A 19,026-nucleotide genomic window follows, 5' to 3' on the forward strand; every position below is an offset into this window, starting at 1 on the left:
GATTTTCGGCGATTTTTTGCCGACTTTTAATATCGTCGCCGCGCCGCGAGCTGTAAGAGCGGGCGGCGGCAGCAGGCGGCGGGGGTCGTCGCGGGCCGGATTGGGAGGCCGATTGGGCCGCATCCGGCCCGGGGGCCGTAGTTTGGGGACCCCTGGGTTACAGTGAACCAAACACAGGGCCTTCTCGGTAGCAGCACCCGCCCTGTGGAATGCCCTTCCATCAGATGTCAAGGAAATAAGCCGGTATCCTAATTTTAAAAGACATCTGAAGGCAGCCCTGTTTAGGGAAGCTTTTAATATTTAATGCTGTGTTGTTTTAATATTCAATTGGGAGCCACCCAGAGTGGCTAGGGAGACTCAGCCAGATGGGCGGGGTATAAATAATAAATTATTATTATTATTATTATTATTATTATTATTATTATTATTATTATTATTATTATTATTCACCATGAAGGGGCACCACTTAGCTCCTGACCTTACGCAGACGGCTACAATGGCTTAGGCGGGGGGGGGGGGTTGGCATTCCGAGCCAAATGCCTATAAAAAGCTAATTAAATTACGCCAACAGCCTCAGTGTGCTTTATTCTGCCATGGCTTCCTGCGGCAGGCCGGCAATTCAGCACTCTGCAACTGCCTGGTGGAGCTTTTGTGCTTTGTTTACCCTCTCAGGTCACCGTTGCCGCGCCAAATGACAGGGTTGCTCTGACTCTGGGGTCCCTGAAATCTGTATAATCAAGCCTCTGAGCCGCAGATCTCTTTACGTGTGGGTCGGGACCAGGGGTGCCAATAAGCGACAAAAGAGTCCTTGTCGCCGGCTGCTACGGTCATCTCTGTTATGCGCCTTGGCACATCTGTGGCATGTGGAGAAAGTGACACGGAGAGAACTTTACGCTGCGGGGTTTGAAATGTGCGCTTACCTGAGCGGGGTGGGTAACCTTGGGCCAGTGGGCCAAATGCGGGGGGCCCCAAGCCACACCCCATCTTCTCAGGCCACACCCCTGGCCAGACCAAGCCGTTCAACGCAGCGAACGAGGAGTGCCGGCTTGGCTCAGGATGCCAACCTTCAGAGAGAGGAGCATCCTGTGCAAATTAGGACACCCTGCCACCCTTTTTCCCCGGAGAGGTGGGCCTGACTCTGCTCCCATTCCTGTGCTCCCCAGCTGCCCAAGGTGCCAGCGGCCTTCCTTCCTGTCTTAGATCTGGGAACGCCCAGCAAAGCCACTTCCACCTCTGTGATTCTGTAGCATCGAGTTGTGACTTCGCTGCTCCGCATTTCCATTCAGGGAACGAGCTGCCGAGCATCAAAGATGAGAGAGGGAAGACAGATTGCCATAGCAACCCTTTCCTTCAGTGACTTCATGATGGGATTGCCTTACATCACCGGGTTGGCTGAGGCAGGTCAAGCAAAGGTGCCACCTTATTTTGCCTGTATATTTTAGAGGCAAGTTATTTAGAGGCAAGTTATATTTTAGAGATGCTCCATTCCATGATATTTCTCCCGCTGCCGCCGCTTGCCAACATCAAATCACAAGTTTTGCAAATGCTAAGAGAGAGAGAGAGATGATCTGCTTGTATACCGACCTCGCAATCACCGCCACTTTGCGAATGAGGAAAGCTCAGTTCCTGCGTTCGAAGATGAAAAGGTTTAAGAGGGTCTTTAGCAAAATGCCTTGCGGTGGCTCTTAAGATGGTGTCCCCCCCCCCCCCCAGCCCAAACATTGGCTAAACCTGTGGCAGTTAGGAGTTGGCTACTGGTCACCGTTTTAATTCCCCCGCAATGCTCTACAACATTATGGGTTGCCTGTTTTACAACGTTGTGAAAGACCCCCGGGTGTAACATTGCCCCATATTCTCTATGTCTTTGATTGCACTTTCGCAGGCAGAAATTCAACAGGTGCCATTCAGACAATGGGTCAGTACATGTCAAACTACTAATCTGAACTCAGCTAGTCATATGATCGCCGAAGAATTGATGCTTTTGAATTCTGGTGCTGGAGGAGACTCTTGAGAGTCCCATGGACTGCAAGAAGATCAAACCTATCCATTCTGAAGGAAATCAGCCCCGAGTGCTCACTGGAAGGACAGATCCTGAAGCTGAGGCTCCAATACTTTGGCCACCTCATGAGAAGAGAAGACTCCCTGGAAAAGACCCTGATGTTGGGAAAGATGGAGGGCACAAGGAGAAGGGGACGACAGAGGACAAGATGGCTGGACAGTGTTCTCGGAGCTACGAACATGAGTTTGACCAAACTGCGGGAGGCAGTGCAAGACAGGAGTGCCTGGCATGCTCTGGTCCATGGGGTCACGAAGAGTCGGACACGACTAAACGACTAAACAACAACAGTCAAATGCAGATCTATGGGTTAAATCTGCATAGAATGAAAACAGTTCAGAAGCTGCCTAATATCAAATTGTACCATCCGCTCATCTAGTTCAGCACAGTCTAGACTGACAAGCAGGGATCCCAGCATATCATTTAACAGTGTAACATTACAAAATAAGAATACAGGTCTCTGCCCCTAAGAGCTTCCAATCTAAATGGTGGCAATGGGAAAGATGACAGAGAGGAAGGAAGGAAATCCAGTTATCAAAGTATTATGTCCTTGGAAGATGCATCTATTAATGGCTGTTTGCCTTGAAATCTCAGTGGAACCTCCACATTAACAGGAAGTATACCTCTGAATATTACACAAATAACAAGAGAGTGCTATTACTCTCATTGGAACACAGGAAACTGTGTCATACCCAACCAGATCATTAGCTTAGTATTGGTCACACTGACTGGATTTTAGATAGGCCTCTGTCCGAGTCCTCCGCGCCCCACCCTGCCTGCCGTTGGAGGTCTCAGGGCCCTGGAACCTAGCCTTGCCTTGCCGTGGTGCCCCTGGCTTCTTTGCCGAATGGCCGCCCAGCCAGCACTTGCTTGCTCCTCTCGAAGGGGTGACCCCAGCGTGGCCCAACCCAACACTCCTCTCCATGGGCATCGGGGGTGCGGGAATCGCCCACCAAGGGCTGTGTCGTCCTGCCGGTTTCCCTCCTGCACTGGCGGGTGGGCAGGCAGCACAGCATGGCCCCGCTTGGTTCCAGGGACAAGGGCTGGGCTGGTGTGGCATGGCAGGCTCCGTGCCCTGTGCCCGCCTAGCATGTGCCCTGGGCACCAGCAACCCATGCTATGTTGATAAGCTCCAGTAGAGACATATACAGCGTCCTTCCCCACTCCCCAAGAAATCTCACCATATTGCAACTGCCCCACAGGCATGTCTCAATCTCCTTTTGACAGAATTACAAGCCTGGTAGATGAAGGGAACGCTGTGGATGTAGCCTATCTTGATTTCAGCAAGGCCTTTGACAAGGTGCCCCATGATATTCTTGTAAAGAAGCTGGTAAAATGTGGGCTAGACAATGCTACCATTCAGTGGATTTGTAACTGGCTTACTGACCGAACCCAAAGGGTGCTCATCAATGGCTCCTCCTCATCCTGGAGAGTAGTGACTAGTGGGGTGCCACAGGGTTCTGTCTTGGGCCCAGTCTTGTTCAACATCTTTATCAATGACTTGGATGATGGGCTTGAGGGCATCCTGAGCAAGTTTGCAGATGACACCAAATTGGGAGGGGTGGCTAACACCCCAGAGGACAGGATCACACTTCAGAATGACCTTAACAGATTAGACAACTGGGCCAAAGCAAACAAGATGAATTTTAACAAGGAGAAATGTAAAGTACTACACTTGGGCAAAAAAAATGAAAGGCACAAATACAGGATGGGAGCTACCTGGCTTGAGAGCAGTACATGTGAAAAGGATCTAGGAGTCTTGGTAGACCACAAACTTGACATGAGTCAGCAGTGTGATGCAGCAGCTAAAAAAGCCAATGCAATTCTGGGCTGCATCAATAGGAGTATAGCATCTAGATCAAGGGAAGTAATAGTACCACTGTATTCTGCTCAGGTCAGACCTCACCTGGAGTACTGTGTCCAGTTCTGGGCACCACAGTTCAAGAAGGATACTGATAAGCTGGAACGTGTCCAGAAGAGGGCAACCAAAATGGTCAAAGGCCTGGAAACGATGCCTTATGAGGAACGGCTTAGGGAGCTGGGTATGTTTAGCCTGGAGAAGAGAAGGTTAAGGGGTGATATGATAACCATGTTCAAATATATAAAAGGATGTCATATAGAGGAGGGAGAAAGGTTGTTTTCTGCTGCTCCAGAGAAGCGGACACGGAGCAACGGATTCAAACTACAAGAAAGAAAATTCCACCTAAACATTAGGAAGAACTTCCTGACAGTAAGAGCTGTTCGGCAGTGGAATTTGCTGCCAAGGAGTGTGGTGGAGTCTCCTTCTTTGGAGGTCTTTAAGCAGAGGCTTGACAGCCATCTGTCAGGAATGCTTTGATGGTGTTTCCTGCTTGGCAGGGGGTTGGACTGGATGGCCCTTGTGGTCTCTTCCAACTCTATGATTCTATGATTCTATGATTCCTTTTATTGTTCTGCTTATTTATTTTTTTGGCTAATGGCATTCGTACAATTGATTGAGAAGACCGAGATCATCCTGCATGCAGCAATAATCAGCTGCAGAGGAGTTTGCTTGATTAGCGCGGATGCACAGTGGAACGAATGGGGTAGATAGAAATAAAAGTTGGGGAATGAGTTACGTACAATCCTGGCACCCAGTTTATGGAGTCTGCACCCACGGCTGCTCTGCTTAGCTCCTGTTATTGTTGGCTGGTGCACTTCTTGGATATCTCCTCTTTCCACTTTCCTCTCCCGCCCCCCCCCCAATTGCTCCATTGTTTGGGGTTGGGGCTCGGTCCCGCTGCGCACAATGACTCTATTCATAGTACAAATCGTTGGCTCGGTGAAATAAATAAATAAATGAAATTAAAAAGTGAATGATTAACCTCGAATGGAGGCAAAGAGCCCTGGGAACCTGCGGGCAGAAATGGGATCCAGCGCCTGAGGAGTCCAGTGCATGACTTTGGTGGTGGTGGGGGGGGGGAATGAAGGGAAGAATAGGTAATGAAACTTTCACTAAGCGGCGCGACTCTAGGCGAGCCAACCTGCTGTTTGAATTGCAGGAGCGGAGCATCTTGTAACCTTGCTGTTGCCCTCCACAGTTCCTCTGCCATGCTTGTGCACGGTTGCTATAGAGACGTGACACACAGACATTCGAGAGACACTGCTGCCACCCCCTGGGCAAGGCACAGATTGTCCCATTTTTGGACCACGGCAGTACAGACCCCCTCCAGACAAGCTGTTTATTCAGGATTCCTCCCAAGTTGATTGCACAAGGCTTATGAGGGGGCTAGACAGGGCAGTCATACAGCAATGAGCATCCGTTCTGATTCATTCGCACAAAGTTATTTCGGTGGTTAGGCTGCAGGCCGCTCCTGATATATTTTTGCTACGAAAAATATTACAGTATTATATTTTTACTCCGCCTTTTCCTCCCAGGAAATCAAGGTGGCACTGTTCTCCCCCCCTCCCCATTTTATCCTCACGGCAAGCCTGCGAGGTAGGTTAGGCTGAGAAAACATGACTCTTGACTTGCTGACTTGCACCAAAAAGACTCAAATTTGTCTATGGTACAAGGAGTCGGCGCATACCCTATCCCACCAAATATTATGGCACATTCTCCAGCTGCAGTTTTCAGTAGTTTTATAAAGAACTGGGAATTGAGGGCTGAATAACAGGACTTGTATATAAACTTAAGCATTGCCCAGCGCTGTTTCTTAATGAAGGAAAGGCAGATTCAGGAGAGGGGCAGAGAATCAGAAATAAATTTCCCATCTGTAGCTTCTCTGCCCAAATGGGTGTCTCTCAATGAGTTTTTTAAAAAAGCTAAATGCAGATTTTGGGACCATGGAGGTGCTGGGGCAAGCAGCTGGGGTGGGAGTGGGGGAGGCAAACCAAAGAATCTGTAGACATAGAATGGGTTAAATTACCCCCTGCTTCTTCACTCCAAATTCCTTCTCACCTCCTGAAACTGCTTTTTTTTAATGGCACCAGGGCTGTAGGCCTGATGTACGCTGATGAGATGAATAGCTAGCTGCTTTCACTTCCAGCAGATTTTCCTTGCTCTAAGGCTACCTTGGGATTCCTCTGTTCCCTCTCCTCCCCACCCGATGTTGCAAACATCATGCTAACCTGATATGGACCATGAACAAGGGGACATTGCAACACGGGGAGAAAGGAAGACTTGGGTCCTGCCCACTTCTGAAACCTTAGGAGATGACGCTGACATCATTCATCTTGAAAGAAAAAAAAACGACTCCTACAGTCCTAAGCCGTGCAAATGTATTTTCAGGGCCACTAGCTCTTTAGCAAACAATTCATCCCGTTGTTGCCTCTCTTCCTTTGGATCAATCTCCTCGCTGCATAAGAAATGGTACCCAAAGAGCTGCTGGTTCCTGGAGGCTGGATACATGCTCTAGTTATCTCCCGCTTGGACTACTGCAATGCGCTCTACGTGGGGCTACCTTTGAAGGTGACTCGGAAACTACAACTAATCCAGAATGCGGCAGCTAGATTGGTGACTGGGAGCGGCCGCCGAGACCACATAACACCGGTCTTGAAAGATCTACATTGGCTCCCAGTACGTTTCTGAGCACAATTCAAAGTGTTGGTGCTGACCTTTAAAGCCCTAAATGGCCTCGGTCCAGTATACCTGAAGGAGCGTCTCCACCCCCATCATTCTGCCTGGACAATGAGGTCCAGCACCGAGGGCCTTCTGGCGGTTCCCTCGTTGCGAGAAGCCAAGTTGCAGGGAACTAGGCAGAGGGCCTTCTCGGTGGTGGCACCTGCCCTGTGGAACGTCCTCCCAACAGATGTCAAAAAGGAAAACAACTACCAGACTTTTAGAAGACATCTGAAGGCAGCCCTGTTCAGGGAGGCTTTTAATATTTAATAGATTGTTGTGTTTTATTCTTCTGTTGGAAGCCGCCCAGAGTGGCTGGGGAGACCCGGCCAGATGGGCGGGGTATGAATAATAAATTATTATTATTATTATTATTATTATTATTATTATTATTATTATTATACATAAACCTGGAACTGGTGGTTTTGGAACAGAACACCAAACAAGATGTTGTTTCTTGCCTAGGTTTATTTGCCAATCTTTATTGAAAAGCAGTGTGATTTGGTTGGTGGTCGCAACGATGGCCAGATTTGGATGCAATCTTCTCACCTTCATAAACAACAGCTACGGTAGGAACATCTCTTGCTCCTCCCCTCCTGCTCTGGCAGGTTTTCTTTAAACCAGAATTCCCCACTACACACAAAATGGACAACATTGGTTGACAATCATCGCTTCATATCCTAGCTAGTACACTAACAGCAAACCAGAGTCCCCGTTTTATAACTTAAACAAACCAGGACTTTCCACGTGAATTCATGGTTTTCACCTTTGTTCCAGGCTTCACAAACCATGGTTTCAGAAGCAGACCATTGGCACGGTGTTTAGATTGTGCAGCAACTTGTGGGCTTCTCTCCACCGTTTTCAGCTGAGCTGACGCGATCCTTGTCTGTTCAGCTTCATCGACAGAAAGCTTAGTGTGCTAGCTAAGCTCACGAAAAAAAGGGACAGCAGGACGATATAAAAACTCTCTCCTAGGAAACTGAGCAACTCGGCTTTCTTCAGATCATCCCTGTAGATCCGTTCGTTAACCTTCACGAAACACCAGAAACAGATTCCAAGGAGGATTACAAGGAAGATGCCTGCAGAGGGAGGGAAAAAGAAAGGCCATTAGAAAGGTCTCATTAGAGTGCAATTCTTTGGGCCGGATGCGTGGTGGGCCGGAGGGTAGGGGAGCGTGCGCGGGGGTGCGGGAGCACGCGGCTGTGCGCACCCATGCACATGCGCAAACGCTATTTCTGGCACACCCCCGACCAGGAAAGCACCGGAAATAGCTTGTGCGCATGTGCAGAAGCCTCCTCCGACCCAGAAGTACACCGGAAATGATGCTTGCACGTGCACACAAGCTATTTCTATCGCTTTTCTGGGTCAGAAGTTGGCAGCCGCGGGCAGCGGGGGTCCCCGGGGGCCGCATAAAAGAGCCTCGGAGGCCGTATGTAGCCCCCGGGCCATAGTCTGGGGACCCCTGATCTATATCTATCTATCTATCTATCTATCTATCTATCTATCTATCTATCTATCATCTATCTATCTATCTATCTATCTATCTATCTATCTATCTATCATCATCTCTCTTCTGTCTATCTATCCTGAGACCCCCTTCGTCCAGAAGGATTTCAGGATGATGCACAAGACTATTTAAAACAACACATAAAATCTAAATGTCCGTTAAAAGCCATTCCACCAATGAAACAGTTCAGCAGCGATAAAAAGAAAACAGATTCCACCTACAGTGTTGCACCCAAACGCCTGCATGAAAAAAGGTATAGCTTTTATTGCCTTCTGTTATGGAGGGGGACTGCCGTATCTCCAGAGGGTGTGAGTTCCACAACCAGGGAACCGCCATGGAGAAGGCCCCATCCCCTATCACTGCAAGAAGCTGCCTTATACAGAGTCAGACCATTGGTCCATTTGACCCAATGTTGTCAACACTGACTGGCAGCAGCTCTCCAGCATTTCAGGTAAGGGTTGTTCCCAGTCCTACCTAGAGATGCCAGGCAAGGTAACCTGGGAGCTACCGTGTGGAAGGCAGACCCTTTACGATGGAGCTACAGCCTTTCCCCAAACATTCAGCCCAGTTTGGGATTATTGATACCCTGAGCCAGCAAAGTTGTTGACATAAATGTGAAGCGGACCCCCCCCCCATGGCATGTAGGGTGTGAGAAAATCAATGCAGACAAATACAAATCTTAACCCCGTTGCTTACTGGCAATCTATGCTTAGTTGCATTTGTTTGCATTAAATTCCCCACAACCCCTTTCTCATTATGGACTCAGCTATACAACTGCAAATAAAACGTTTTAGGTGTGTTTTAAGTGCAATACACAATGTGACACTAGATGGCGATGGCAAGACTTATAAATGCAATGCATTTTTTAAAACTTTTTTTTTTTTTAAAAAAAGCATTTTCAGAACGGTTTTTATATGTGTGTAGATTCCACCAGCATGGCATGCAAAGTTTTATTAAACTACTCTCAGTCACATTGTAACCTCACAGGGCCCAATTGGAGAGATATGGGTGAGTCAGGTATAAATTAAATTTAATAATTTAATAATAATTTATTATTTATACCCCGTCCATCTGGCTGGGCCTCCCCAGCCACTCTGGGCGGCTTCCAACAGAACATTAAAATACAATAATCTATTAAACATTAAAAGCTTCCCTAAATAATAATAATTTATTATTTATTATTATTTTAAATCTACTCTGCCTTCTCTTTGTGGATGAATGTGCAAGGCACACCCAGAAAATTTATGCCCATTACTTTTGTTCTCTCACTGATGCCTAGATTTTGACTGTGGGCTCTTTGGGAATTTTCCGTGTCTTGTGCCTTATTCACTGGTGCATCTTCCACAACCACCATGAAAACAATCGGGACCCTCAACAACACATTGCTTTGTGGGGTGTTCCTGTCCAGGGTTCAAGCCAGCCATCCCCTCTCCCAGATTTCCCCATTGCATTCCTCCACCTCGGTTTTCCATTCCCCACAACAGTCACTTATTGTTCTGTGAGCCACGGAACACCACTCTCTTTTCTGAGCCTGCTGTGCATGCAAATTGAAGATTTCCCTTGCTCAGTTTTTTTTTTTATACCAATGCAATTATGGGTTGAGTTGATTTCCCTTGCTCAGTTTTTTATATATATACCAATGCAATTATGGGTTGAGTTGAAGCTGTCCCTAATAATAATAATAATAATAATAATAATAATAATAATTTATTATTTATACCCCACCCATCTGGCCGGGTTCCCCCAGCCACTCTGGGCAGCTTCCAACAAAACATTAAAATACAGAAATCCATCAAACATTAAAAGCTTCCCCAAACAGGGCTGTCTTGAGATGCCTTCTAAAGGTCTGGTAATTGTTGTTCTCTTTGACCTCTGGTGGGAGGGCATTCCACAGGGTGGGTTCCACTACCGAGAAGGCCCTCTGCCTGGTTCCCTTATCAGTGTTAGATGCAAAAGAACCGGCAAGTCTATCTAGAAACTGGCAAATTACCTGACAAAATGTGCAGGGAGGTGGCAACGGCCATTCTATGCTTGCCTAGGATTTCAATTTCTATGAAATCCAGGAGGAAAGCCACGAAGCCCAAGGACATGCCCACGAAACAAATGCCGATAAGCCACAGCACGCAATCACTGTCGGGAAAGAAATGAACGTTCGCTGTCGGAATAGAAAGGAGAGGAAAAATCATATGGCAAACTGTGATTTCTATTAAAAGCACAATGCATCTGCTCAAAAAACGGAATCAATTTGTAGCCATTTTTCCAACCCAACTGCCGAGGCCTCCCCCAAAGAATCCTGTGAGTGTAGTTTGGTGAGCTTATTGAGGAACACAGGAAGTTGCCTGATACAGAGTCAGATCATTAGACTACCAAACTAAGTATGGTCCAGGATGAGAGGCAGTAGCTTTCCAAGGTTTCGTTCAGGCATGTCAAAAGCCTTTCCTAACTTTAAATGGAGATCCTGGAGGCGGAACCCGCGTCCTTCTCCATGCAAATCAGATGCTCCGTTACATGCTATATATGGCCATCTCTCTGTTAAACTATGGAACTCACTGCCACAGGAGGCAGTGGTGGACACCAACCTAGACGGCTTTAAAAGAGGACTGTGGCAAAGAGACGGACAAGAGGGCTGTCGATAGCTCCTAGCCAGGATGGCTCTTCTCTGCCTCCACAGTCGGAGGCAGCGATGCTTCCGAATACCAGTTGCTGGAAACCACAGGAAGGGAAAGTGCTCAAGTTGTGCTCAGGTCCTGCTTGTTGGTTTGACACAGGCATTCTGGTTGGCTACATCTTGTGAGAACAGGATGCTGGATCCACCGAACCCCAAGGCTGTGTGTTCTGACTGGCAGCAGAGCTCCTAACCCAGCATGTGGTACCCATGGCGCTTTTATCTAGAGATGCTCTGGTTTGTTAAACCTTGCCAGTCTGCCTGCCAAGTCCTGAAGCAAGACTTTGGAAGTCGCTCCCTAAAGAAGTCAAACTGGCCCCCTCCTTGTTGTTCGTTTGTTGGCAAGTGAAGATTTCTTGTTCCAACAGGCTTTTGGGTACTGAATGCTTCTAATGAAAAGGGTGGTGCTGGTTTTAATTATATCTATGTTTAATTGATTTTCAGTTGTTTTCCCTCTGTGTTTTTTGCTGCTCTTATTTTTATCTGTAAACGGCCTTCACTGTCAGGTGAAAAGGCGGGGGAATAATAATAATAATAATAATAATAATAATAATAATAATAATAATAATAATAATAATTTTTTCTGAAGAGGACTCAGAGAGAGGGAGCAGCACAGCAGAGCCTGTCCCTTGGTGTCAGCTCAGCAAATCGCTCAACCTGTTTTGTGAAAGTAGCAAGTTCAGGGTCTTCAGGGAGTAGAACTTTGTATTCACTATTCACTCAGTACGGTAACAATACAGTGGTACTTCGGTTTATGAACACAATTGTTTCCGGAAGTCTGTGCATAAACTGAAGTGTTCATAAACTGAAGCGAACTTTCCCATTGAAAGTAGTGGAAAGTGAATTAATCCGTTCCAGATGGGTCCGCAGCGTTCATAAACCGAAAATTCGTAAACCGAGGTGTTCATAAACCGAGGTTCCACTGTTATTTATGACAACCATGGACAAAAATACAAGGCTCCAGCAAAACAATCTGAGCTTTTGCAAAAGCTTTTTGAAAAGCAAGTGATTTAAATATACTTTTAGAGGGGTGGGGTGGGGTTGTACTCCTAATTTTAAAATAGTTTGAACAGCGAACCACAAGAGTGAATGAAAGCAACGTAAAGAAAACACACCCACCTATGCCTAGCTGATAACACCAAGGTTGCGGGTTTGATCCCTATGTGGAACAGGGGGAGTGGACTAGATTTGGGCCCCCTTCGTGCAGAATCCCCACCCACCCTGAAACGGCGCAGGAGCAGGGGCTGTTTGGGGAGAAGGTCCTCTTACGAATGTCTGTGCCGTTGCTTTGCTGTGCATCGACCACTTCCAGCACGTCGGGCACCCCGAAATTGTACATTACCCACCGTTTCGGCTGCTTGGTGTACGGGGATTGAACCACGGCCACCCACTTGACCAGGGTAACGGCTATGCAGAGGCTGGCCAGGCTCAGGCACTGCATCAGAGCAGCCAGCAGGCGGTAGATGGTGGGCAGATACAAGGCGGGGAGCTGTTGGTGGACGGAGCGGGCCCGCACGCCTCTCGCCGCCAGCAGGACGCTCAGCAGCTCATCAGACTGCGACCGGGTCGATTCTTTGTGCAACTTGCAATCGTGGACCTGCCGCAAAGACAAAGGGTGGGGCCAGTTCCATACATGCCACGGATGCTGGGATCAAGGTTCCTGCATTGCAGGGGGTTGGACTAGAGAACCTCCAGGGGTCCCTTCCAACTCTATGGTTCTCTGTGTCCTGCCCACTGTGGCTCTCAATGCATCCAGGGAGCTATTTTTTCCACAACTGTTGCAGGCCTCCTTCCCGTGAAAAATCTGAAGCTGACTTTGGCCCCATGTACATAACCCCCAAGTATCCCAGAAAAAAACATTTCTCCGATGCAAATAGGGACGTCCTATTCCATCATCATCATCATTTTATTATTTAGATCCCGCCTATCTGACTGGGTTGCCCCAATCACTCTGGGTGGCTTCCAACATATATAAAAACATAATTAAACATTTTTAAAAAACTTCTCTATACAGGACTGCCTTCAGATGTTTTCTGAAAGTTGCCTAGTGACTGATCTCCTTGGCTCAAGGGGTCACATAACTCTAGACCCGTGGTTCCCAATGTGGGGCACATTAAGGGGGGGGGGCAATTCGAGAATGAGTTATTAACAGTGAATGGCCTTTTAGGTTTCCTCCACGTAAATAGGTCACTTTTTGAATAATTAGAATTATATGTCATGGGGGTGGCAACAGGATTTTAGAGATGCTTAGGTGGGGCATGGCCTAAAGAATTAAAATAAAAAAAGGTTGGGAACCACTGCTCTAGAGACCCTCTGGGCGGCTTCCAACAGAGATTAAAAATAGGGGTGTCCTAAGGGAAAGTGGGGCATTCCAGGCTCAAAAAATTTACGGCTTCTGTAAATCTGAGATTGTCTCTGGAAAATAGGGACACTTGGGAGGGTCTGAAAACCGGGACATCCTATTTTTTAATCACAAGAGGATGGCCGCCATATAGGTTGCGGCGCCTGTGTCCACGAACCTTCGGGGAGGGCACCATCTTGTCCTCCACCTCAGGCTGCAAAATGTCTTGGGAAGGCCCTGCGAGAAGCTATGCCTCCTGGGGCCTCAAACTGAGGCCTAACCTCTCACTTATGGCATGGATTCTGGCCTCATGGCTTGGCCCCTTTTATTAGCTCGGCCCAGCTTACGGAAAGGCCTTCACTTTGCCACACACAGGGGTGCCCGAGGCGCAAGGCCTTTGTCTGCGCACATACGACGCCAGCTCCTCAGGCCTCTACCTCAGGCCCAGCCTCAACTGTTATGCGCTCGAGGTTGTCCCAACTGTTATGCGCTCGAGGTTGCCCCAACCGTAACCTCCCCACATTCGCCTTGCACCCTGCACATGGCAGCTCACCGAGACTTTGTTTTTTTGTGGCATGGCTGCGTGTTTCCCTCCAGTCCCATGTGGCTGTGTATCATCACACATGGAAGCGAGAGCAGCCCAGAGAACCTCTGCGGCAAAACAATGGAATGGCAACTGTTCTGTTGCCACAGCTGCCGGCGCATTGGTCACCTCAGCGCTAGGGATGGAGAACCGTAGGCCTGCCACATGGCTGAACTGTGGAACTCGCTCCCTCAGGAGGCAAGGATGGCCTTAAAAGAGGATTGGGTGGCTTTAAAAGAGGATTGGACAAATTCATGACAGAGGTCTTTCGATGGCTACTAGCCATGTTGGCTAGTGATGCTTCTGAATACCAGTTGCCACGGGAGGGGAGAGGGCTCTTGTGTTCGAATCCTGATGGCAAGGTTTCCCACTGGAGCATCGGGCCACTGTGATCACTGGAGCATCGGGCCTGATCCTGCAGGCTCTCCTCGGGTTCTTATGTTCAGATGTTGTGGGGCTCCAACTCCCATCCATCCACCCACACTGAAATCTTCCACCAAGGCGGCTATATGTCATTGGGGGGTGGGGAGCTATCTAGTTGCACAGAGCTTTCACCAAATTATTCAATTTTCAAAAATCACACGGGTGATTCGACTTGGAACACTTCAGTTCAACTTCTGAGCAAGATGGCACTGAGATTCAAGTACTCCAACAGGGATTTTTGACAGAAGTAAAAAGGTAAAGGGACCCCTGACCGTTAGGTCCAGTCGCAGACGACTCTGGGGTTCTGGCGCTCATCTCACTTTACTCGCTTGTACAGCTTCTGGGTCATGTGGCCAGCATGACTGACTAAGCCAGATGGGCGGGGTATAAATAATAAATTATTATTATTATTATTATTATTATTATTATTATTATTATTATTATTATTACACCGGGAGCAACGGGTAAAGGTAAAGGACCCCTGGACGTTTGAGTCCAGTCAAAGGTGACTATGGGGTTGCGGCGCTCATCTCGCTTTCAGGCCAAGGGAGCCGGCGTTTGCCCACAGACAGCTTTCCGGGTCATGTGGCCAGCAGGACTAAACCGCTTCTGGTGCGACGGAACACCGTGACAGAAACCAGAGCGCACAGAAACATCGTTTACCTTCCCACCTATTTATCTACTCGCACTGGTGTGCTTTCGAAATGCTAGGTTGGCAGGAGCTGGGACTGAGCAACGGGAGCTCACCCCATCGCGGGGATTCGAACCGCCGACCTTCTGATCAGCAAGCCCTAGACTCTGTGGTTTAACATACATTTAATATACATTCAATGCTCCCCAGAAACCAGAAAATGTGCTGTGTATTAAATAGGCAGTGGCTCTGCATCTATAATGTAAGACATCTTTGTTGGATTTTGTGTACTACCCTGCTACTTCTAATAATCCGGCAAGATGTGCTATCTGGGTAGTATTTCTGCCCTAAAACCGTGAGCCTACTCCAGGGGTTGTCAGTGTGGCACTGTGGGTCCAATGGTATCCTTGTGGTCTTCCTCTGGCACCCACAAAGCCCTCTGCCACCTGTTTAAAAAAGGACTTCCTTTTGTTTCTCTGGAACCTTCCGTTCAACTTTATTGTTTTTAAATAATTTTTTATTAGGTTTTACTATTCCATCATTATAATAACTTATCAAATCACATACTGAAGAGTCCCCAGATTTCCCCCCCCCCAACGTCTTCTGGTTTTTAACACATTTCCTTCCCCTGCTTGCTATATTACCCGTTATATCAAATTCTTTATATCCAATAGTATTCCCTTATCCTTTTTACGTCGATTGTAAGTGTTTACTCAACTTTATTGAATGCCCCCTAATTCCAAATATTACACCAAAGCCCTCATAATGCTGTCTGGAGGTCTCCTCTGCTTTTCTGGCAGTTCTCTCCCCTCCTGAAACATTATTTTATTTTTATTTTTTGGACTTCTGCAAACCTGCGGGTTTGTTCAATCCTACCAATACCTCTCTCTTGTGGACGGTGACACTGGTTTGACTATAGAGACAATGGCACTCAGGGTGTGAAAAGGAGCAGAGGGAATGATGATCACCACTTAACAAACAAAATTATTTGTCTCATACACACACACACACACACACACACACACACACACACACACACACACATATATACACAGTATATATATATGTATATACATGTTTACTTTTTTTTACACACTATTTTGGCCTTTCGCCAAGAAATCGGGTGATTTCTTCACCCGAGTCTCCTGTTTTAATTGATATGCTGTTTTAATTTGATTATTTTATTGCAGTTTATAAAGAGACCACTTCATTATGTATTTTAATTATTCTGATTTTTTTTATTTAAAAAAACTGCGACAACACCCATCTTTTGATTCTGTATGGTACTGAGCAAGCATAAGAAAGTACATAAAACGACACCACATTTTAATAACGTTGTATGGTTGGCATTTGGGTTTTGTAAACTGCTTAGAAGCTGTTACAGGTAGGTAGCCGTGTTGGTCTGCTGTAGTCGAAACAAAAGAAAACAAATCCTTCCAGTAGCACCTTAGTGACCAACTAAGTTTGTTACAGAAGAGAGCCAGTGTGGTGTAGTGGTTAAGAGCGGTAGACTTGTAATCTGGGGAACCGGGTTCGCGTCTCCGCTCCTCCACATGCAGCTGCTGGGTGACCTTGGGCTAGTCACACTTCTCTGAAGTCTCTCAGCCCCACTCACCTCACAGAGTGTTTGTTGTGGAGGAGGAAGGGAAAGGAGATTATTAGCCACCTTGAGACTCCTTCGGGTAGTGATAAAGCGGGATATCAAATCCAAACTCTTCTTCTTCTTCTCATTGGTATGAGCTTTCGTGTGCATGCACACTTCTTCAGATATCTGAAGAATCTGGTATTTGAAGAAGTGAAGAATATGGTATCGGAAGAAGTGTGCATGCACATGAAAGCTCATGCCAATGACAAACATAGTTGGTCTCTAAGGTGCTAAAGGAAGGAATTTTTTTCTTTTGCTTAGAAGCCATCGTGGCATTAAGTGGCGTATAAATGAAATGACAAGAGGGAGGACAACAAAAACTCGATGGAGACCTTACCCGTTTTATAACCACACTTTTATTTCCTCTGTGAGTGTAAAAAAACAATAATGCCTTTTTATGCCACCCCCTTAGCGATTGCTCTGGCCTCAGGTTCTAGGTTGATGAGAGAATTGCTCTGCTGAGCCAGTTCTGTAATGGAGACGCGTCCCCTCCGCCGAATGAAGTCGGCCACGGCTGTCATTTCCTCCGTCGTGATGTAGATGAACTTTCCTCTGTCGTCGATTACGCCTAGAGGCAAGGCCAAACCGGAATTAAGCTCCACAGGCTGCACTTTTTACTTTTGTTTTACTGCCTAGCTAGGATTTCTTAATCAGCCCGTCTCCAAAGGTTTGGGTTCGGCTGCAAGATATAAATAGTAGGCCTGTAACCTCTAATTGACAAATTGGTTCCATTAGGGCCCTAAATGTGATTTTAAGTGTTCCGCTAATTAATGGGAGTTGGGGGGGGGTTGCTTTTACTCTTCTTGGCAGCTTTGCCTACATCACTCTATCATCACCAGCCAAGGGCGAGGCAGGATGTGTTGCCTGGAGCAAGTCGCTTGATGGAGGAGGAAAGAGTTGATGGCCCCATCTACAAAAATTCAATCAGCCTTCTTTTTAAGAATCTCCTCCACCCCAGTATAGGAATGCAGCAGGCTTCTTGGCACCCTCCCTGTGGAATGTCCTCCCACCAGATGTGAAACAGGTAAAAACTATTTGACTTTCAGAAGACATCTGAAGGCAGCCCTGTTCAGGGAAGTTTTTAATGGTTGATGTTTTGTTGTGTTTTTAATATTTCGCTGGCAGCCGCCCAGAGTGACTGGGGCAACCCAGTCAGATGAGCGGAATAAAAATTATTATTATTATTATTATTATTATTATTATTATTATTATTATTATTATTACTACTACTATTATTCTTAGGCTGTTGGAGGAAGGAGGCCTCCTCTGTCCCCAGCTTGCAAACAGAAATTCCTGCAAACTAGTTAAATTTTGTGGGCTGATTTACAAGTTTTTTAAAAAATTAAAAACAGCAGGACAAACAAAGCAAGCCCTTAAAAAAATGCCATATCCGACTATAATTGGTCTGCTTGATCCGACTCAGAGCCCACCTAGCCCATATACCTGTTCCCATTAGTGGTCATCCACACAAACTTTTTGCCTCTTGTTTTCTGGCCGAAGGTCCATGCTTAAAAGCTCTGTCCGAGCATTTTTTTGGTGCCCTGCCACTTTCCCTAGGAAAACCTGATCTTTAATGCTGACTTAGAACCAATGACAATTCGGGTTTTCTGCAGATTGCTGTTTGCTCTGATTCAGTGGTAAAGAGCAGGTTTTTGGAAGGAAAGCAGCAGGGCAAACAAACAAACAAATCCCGCTTGGATGTGGAGCTTTAAAGCACAGACCTGTGCCTGGAAATGTGGCACAACAGGAAGTCTTGATGAACCCAAAGTGGGCAAAAATGTGTTATTGGGAAGCCAACAGCAGGGCATGAAGGCAGCAGCACTCCTGCTCTTTGCGGCATCCTCTCCATCAACTGTTATGCAGAAGATTTGCTTCTATATAACATTCCCAGCCTTTCTTCCAAGGACCTGCTTTAACACCTCTCTCCTTTTTTCATCCTCACCAAAAGGCTTGTCAGCTACGTTAGACTGAGATGCAACGAATGGCCTGAGCTCTGTGGCTGAGTGGGGATTCGACCCACCAAAATTTATTTCTACTATCTCAGATTTTGGTCAGCCAACAACAATGGCCAGACCTGAGTCTTCTCAGAAGTAATCCTTGATGTTTGAGTTGGCTTATTTGGATGTATGAAAGTGAGAGCTGGACCATAAAGAAGGCTGATTGCGGAAGAATTGATACTTTTGCATTATGGTGCTGGAGGAGACTCTTGAGAGTCCCGTGGACTGCAAGAAGATCAAACCTGTCCATTCTGAAGGAAATCAGCCCTGAGTGCTCACTGGAAGGACAGATCGTGAAGCTGAGGCTCCAATACTTTGGCCACCTCATGAGAAGAGAAGACTCCCTGGAAAAGACTCTGATGTTGGGAAAGATTGAGGGCACAAAGAGAAAGGAACGACAGAGGATGAGATGGTTGGACAATGTTCTCGAAGCTACCAACATGAGTCTGAGGCAGTGGAAGACAGGAGTGCTTGGCGTGCTCTGGTCTATGGGGTCACAAAGAGTTGGAAATGACTAAACAACAACAACAATTTGGAGCCATCTGCAACTATTTTTACTCCGACGGCTGACATTTTCAGCACTGGGATGTTACCAAGCT

The 19,026-nt window shown here is 46.8% G+C and overlaps 2 protein-coding genes and 1 long non-coding RNA gene across 4 annotated transcripts in view; 1 reads left to right on the plus strand and 2 right to left on the minus strand.

Annotated features, from left to right (window-relative positions):
- Nucleotides 1–4,874: 4,874 nt before the first annotated feature.
- Nucleotides 4,875–18,507, plus strand: LOC148687414 (uncharacterized). Its single transcript, XR_015947824.1, has 4 exons — nucleotides 4,875–4,982; nucleotides 7,101–7,204; nucleotides 17,241–17,454; nucleotides 18,379–18,507. It is a non-coding gene; the product is annotated as an uncharacterized LOC148687414 (long non-coding RNA).
- LOC118077553 (uncharacterized) lies at nucleotides 7,088–13,344 on the minus strand. Its single transcript, XM_088660791.1, has 4 exons — nucleotides 13,327–13,344; nucleotides 12,077–12,452; nucleotides 10,133–10,297; nucleotides 7,088–7,714 (listed from the first exon to the last, which is right to left on the minus strand). Exons 1-4 carry the CDS (start codon nucleotides 13,342–13,344, stop codon nucleotides 7,497–7,499), a joined length of 777 nt encoding a protein of 258 aa, XP_088516917.1. The 3' UTR covers nucleotides 7,088–7,496.
- The window catches only part of DDRGK1 (DDRGK domain containing 1), a 33,970-nt gene continuing 31,711 nt past the window's right edge, over nucleotides 16,768–19,026 (minus strand). For both annotated transcript variants that reach the window (XM_088660671.1, XM_035101173.3), the window contains one exon: nucleotides 16,768–16,998. In XM_088660671.1, the coding sequence (XP_088516797.1) occupies nucleotides 16,826–16,998 (173 nt within the window). In that variant the 3' untranslated portion in view covers nucleotides 16,768–16,825. The remainder of the gene's footprint in view (nucleotides 16,999–19,026) is intronic.

This window comes from Zootoca vivipara, chromosome Z1 (assembly GCF_965207765.1).
Source record: "Zootoca vivipara chromosome Z1, rZooViv2.hap1.1, whole genome shotgun sequence".
NCBI lineage: Eukaryota > Metazoa > Chordata > Lepidosauria > Squamata > Lacertidae > Zootoca > Zootoca vivipara.

Excerpts from the sequence above, each read along its gene's own strand:
- LOC118077553 (XM_088660791.1), bottom strand. Across the intron at positions 10,298-12,076 it reads AAGCAACGGCACAGACATTC|CGAACGTTCATTTCTTTCCC; the intron begins GTAAGAGGACCT and ends CTATTCCGACAG. Across the intron at positions 7,715-10,132 it reads CTCCCTGCACATTTTGTCAG|GCATCTTCCTTGTAATCCTC; the intron begins GTAATTTGCCAG and ends CTCCCTCTGCAG.